Here is a 3913-nt window from a genome sequence, read left to right as displayed (position 1 = left end):
GAGCTGGTAGATCTGCTATTTTCAGTTCCACAGCATGCACATGGCTGCTTGATAAAATATGCACTTTTGCCACTGCTATCTATCCCCCCTTCCTTTGTCTTTCAGTCAATACATTATTCAATCCTTGAGTTCCCGCTGACAATCATTTGAACAGTTGTGACGATGTGTCAGATTTGTCCGTTCCCCCAGGTTTCACTTTAGTTCACATGTTGTGATTCTTACATTCTTGGGGAGTTTAGATCTATATCGAGATCTATCGGACATCACTGTAGTGTTCTTATGAGATTATTCAAATGCTCGCATTACTGTTGACACTTAAGTTTTTCCATCCTTGAACGACGTAGTGAACGGCGGCTACTAGAGGTCTGCAAGTAACAGGTGGTAGATAATAACTATTCGAAATGACTCTCAGCCTCATACAGGGGGTATAGGGAAAACAATAGCGCATGTGTGCGTGCGTGTGCGTGCGTGCGTGCGTGTGTGTGTGTGTGTGTGTGTGTGTGTGTGTGTGTGTGTGTGTGTGTGTGTGTGTGTGTGTGTGTGTGTGTGTGTGTGTGTGTGTGTGTGTGTGTGTGTGTGTGTGTATATGCATAGATTTTGTTTTTACACACCATTTCTTCATTTTGATCATGAGACCCAATTACTGCATGTCAGTCTCCAGGTTTTCTTCAGAATATGTATGACACTGATTTACTTTGACACTATGTATGGGACATTAGGAGTCCACTAGTCTAGGACAGTGGTTCTCAAACCCCCACTCTCAGAGTTACTGACCTGTACTGGTCATTTAGGGCTATAGCTCTTTATGTGTTTGTCTACTCATTTTGTATGTCCATGGCAAAAATAGAATTTTGACAAAAATGTCCACCACAAGCACATTTTTTTCAGATAATCAGAACATGTGTGATGTTGTTTACATCACAAATGGTTACTGCTCAATCGCTGATTCTCAGACATAACAGACTTGGAGTGGCTACCAGATCACGGCCACTTGTTGCAGGCATCAAATCCATCGCTCCTTTTCGGGGGGAAGCCCGTCACATCCTCTGTCCATGTATGGGCATGAAGTTTACACGCAGCGGGGAATCCTCTCACTGGAGGTGATGAATGGGGAGGAGGGCCGAGAGAACAGCCAAGGTGTATATAAGGAGAGACAACGGTAGTCGCTGATCTGACATTCACAGCAACAGATATCGATGGACCAGCAAATAACCCGACACGCAAATTAACTGGACGATAAGGAATTGTTTTGGGGTTGTTGTTGTTGTTGTTGTTGTTTTTTACACCTTTTGACATATTTACACTCCTTGGATAATTTGTATACGATCCGTGGTGAAAGAAGAATTTAGCTTTTTATTTAGTTTTCTACCACTCACCCACATTGGAGATACGGACTTCTAAGCTCGCAATTATGTTGAACAACATGGATTTGAATGCCAAGGATTCTTTCTACCCACATTTTGACAGTTGCAACAGTTCTTCCATGGGAATGGAAAATAGCGTGCGGAAAGACAGCAAGGAGGTCTACGCGGATGCAGAGCGGGGGGTACCTGCTCAGTTTGGCCATGGTGAGTTTGCATTACTGCAACAGCAGCGCACGAGCTGTGAAATGTGCGTGCGTGCATGCATGCAGTGAATCAAATTAAATGAGTCAGATGTGTGGATTTCAATATCAGCCATAGCACTTGGTTACTTTGGCTATGCTTGGCATCTATAATAAGGGCGATAAGGCATCACACGTGCATGTTTATGTAACGGTGCACCCTTTTTCGTTTCATATGCACTGATTGCTTGTTATCAGAATAAAACATTAGTGATGACAAAGTTGTCTTTTTTTTTATTCTGCAGAGGGAGCCCCCGTCACCCTCAAAACCGAAGCATCCAGCTCAGAATTCGCTTTTAACTCCTGCGAGAACCCAAAAGACAGCTACACCACCCCCTCCTCTTCTGTCGCCTACTCCGGCAGCTTCTATGTGGAAGCATCTCAAGGGGCGTCGTGCTGCACAGAAACGCTGCTCAACATGATTACAGAGATTGTTGGTATATCTACGGTGCCAATCACTGAAGTAGGCCTACTACAGCAGAGTAATGTCAGCAGCCATGGAACGTATCCATCACCCTCGCCAGTGGAAAACGGCCATGACGATTTTGGGGACCCCGGTGCCAAGAGGCATCAGTCCTTCAACTCCACCGCTCCTCCCGTGTACTCTCCAGAGCAGACAGCAGGCCAGGCTCCAGATACGGCCTGCCCACAGCTGAACTTTTGTGCCCCTCAGGTCCCAGACCCCAAGACCGTGGAGCCCAAGTCAGAAGCCGCCTCTTTCCCCGTGGTGGTCAAGAACGAGTTTGAGAGCAGCTGTTACGAATGGGGTACTTTCCCCAAATCTGAGTACATGGACACGGGCTTCCAAACCGAGTCCTTCCCGATGTCGAGTGACTTCCCCCCAGAGCAGCAAATGGATGTAAAGGAACTCTTAGACACATTTTCTCCTATTTGCCCCAACCCAGAGATGGAGTTTAACGTGGAAGGGGGTATCAAACAGGAGCCGTGTTTCTCTGAAACGTGTTCTCAGAGCTACTCCAGTATATACAGTAACTACCCAGCACCAATGGGCCTGTCTTCTAACCTGAAACCAGTCACGTTCCCAGTTGAACGCCAACTGCCCACTAATCAATGTGATTCCTCATACACGCCATCTGCTGTACCGAGCACCATAGACTCCATTCTGTATTCTTCCTTATTGCCAGATTCCTTTGCCCAAAGTTACACCACGCGTGTGCCGAAAGCCCCTCGCGCCAGAAAAGCCCCAGCCGCCGGCAACGGCCAAGCCAAAGAGAAACCGTTCACCTGCCCCATGGAGAACTGCGACCGGCGCTTCTCTCGCTCGGACGAGCTCAACCGGCACATCCGCATCCACACGGGTCACAAACCCTTTCAGTGCCGCATCTGTTTGCGCAGCTTCAGCCGGAGCGACCACCTGACCACCCACACCAGGACTCACACCGGCGAGAAGCCGTTTTCCTGCGACACCTGTGGCAAACGGTTCGCCAGGAGCGACGAGAGGAAACGGCACGGGCGTGTGCATCTGAAACAGAAGGAGAAAATGGAACTTAAGCCACAAGTGATCAACACGTGGCCGTTCACTCTTCCCGAGGGAATCTGAGGAGCCCAATGAAGTCCACAGAACAATAGCCCTGTGTGTCCACATTCTAATCTTTCCGTCTTGGAAGATAAAGCGAGCTGAATCACTAACACTTTGTCAGTGTCTCGGCGTTTGTGGTGTGACACGTTTGTGAAGGTTTTTTGCGAGAGGGGCTAGAGTGGGGTTAGAGAGGGGTATTGCTGTCTAGTCTTTATTGTGATCTGCTGTTGATGCTGCTGACTCTATGCAATATGCATAAACTGTTAAAAAAAAAAGTGGGTTAATAGCACATCAACAGTGACTTGTTGCTGTTCCAGCGAACAGAAAGCAAACTCCCGTGCGGCATTGCATGGCTACTGTTCAGCACCGCTTTAGCTGGACAGCTCCAGCCTCAGCAAGAGAACCTTTACCATCCGCCTTGTTAAACTGAGGATGGATTGCACTTAACACTTAAAAAAAAAAGATTATTGCGTTTCCACATAAGATTATTTTATTTTGTGCTTTTAGAACTTTTAGAGCAATGATTTGGAAAATGGTTCGTAAAATGCATGTTTATGTCAATGTTCTTTTTTTCTTTCAATGGCGTACATAGGCCAGTCGTTCACTCCACATTGAACGAGACTGACAACGTTTATGACATGATTGTAGGAGAACATTTTATTGGCTTTGACCATAAGCTGTCAATCTTTTGCCAAGATTTGGTGTTTGTTTAACTTTTTATTATTTGGCTGTCATTGATATTTTTCGTCATTTAGTCCCCTGTGTTGTGT

The 3913-nt window shown here is 46.5% G+C and overlaps 1 protein-coding gene across 1 annotated transcript; it reads left to right on the top strand.

The window, feature by feature from the left end:
- Positions 1–1411: 1411 nt before the first annotated feature.
- On the top strand, positions 1412–3179 carry LOC308101843 (uncharacterized protein; the record flags this gene model as incomplete). Its single annotated transcript, XM_080451346.1, has 2 exons — positions 1412–1568; positions 1849–3179. 2 exons carry the CDS (start codon positions 1412–1414, stop codon positions 3162–3164), a joined length of 1473 nt encoding a protein of 490 aa, XP_080307472.1. The 3' UTR covers positions 3165–3179.
- Between the last annotated feature and the right edge of the window lie 734 nt (positions 3180–3913).

The sequence above is a fragment of the Gymnoscopelus braueri genome, assembly GCF_963280865.1.
Source record: "Gymnoscopelus braueri genome assembly, chromosome: 2".
In the NCBI taxonomy this organism is placed as follows: domain Eukaryota; kingdom Metazoa; phylum Chordata; class Actinopteri; order Myctophiformes; family Myctophidae; genus Gymnoscopelus; species Gymnoscopelus braueri.
Note: the sequence above shows the minus strand (reverse complement) of the source record. Positions and strands in the feature narration are given on the sequence as shown.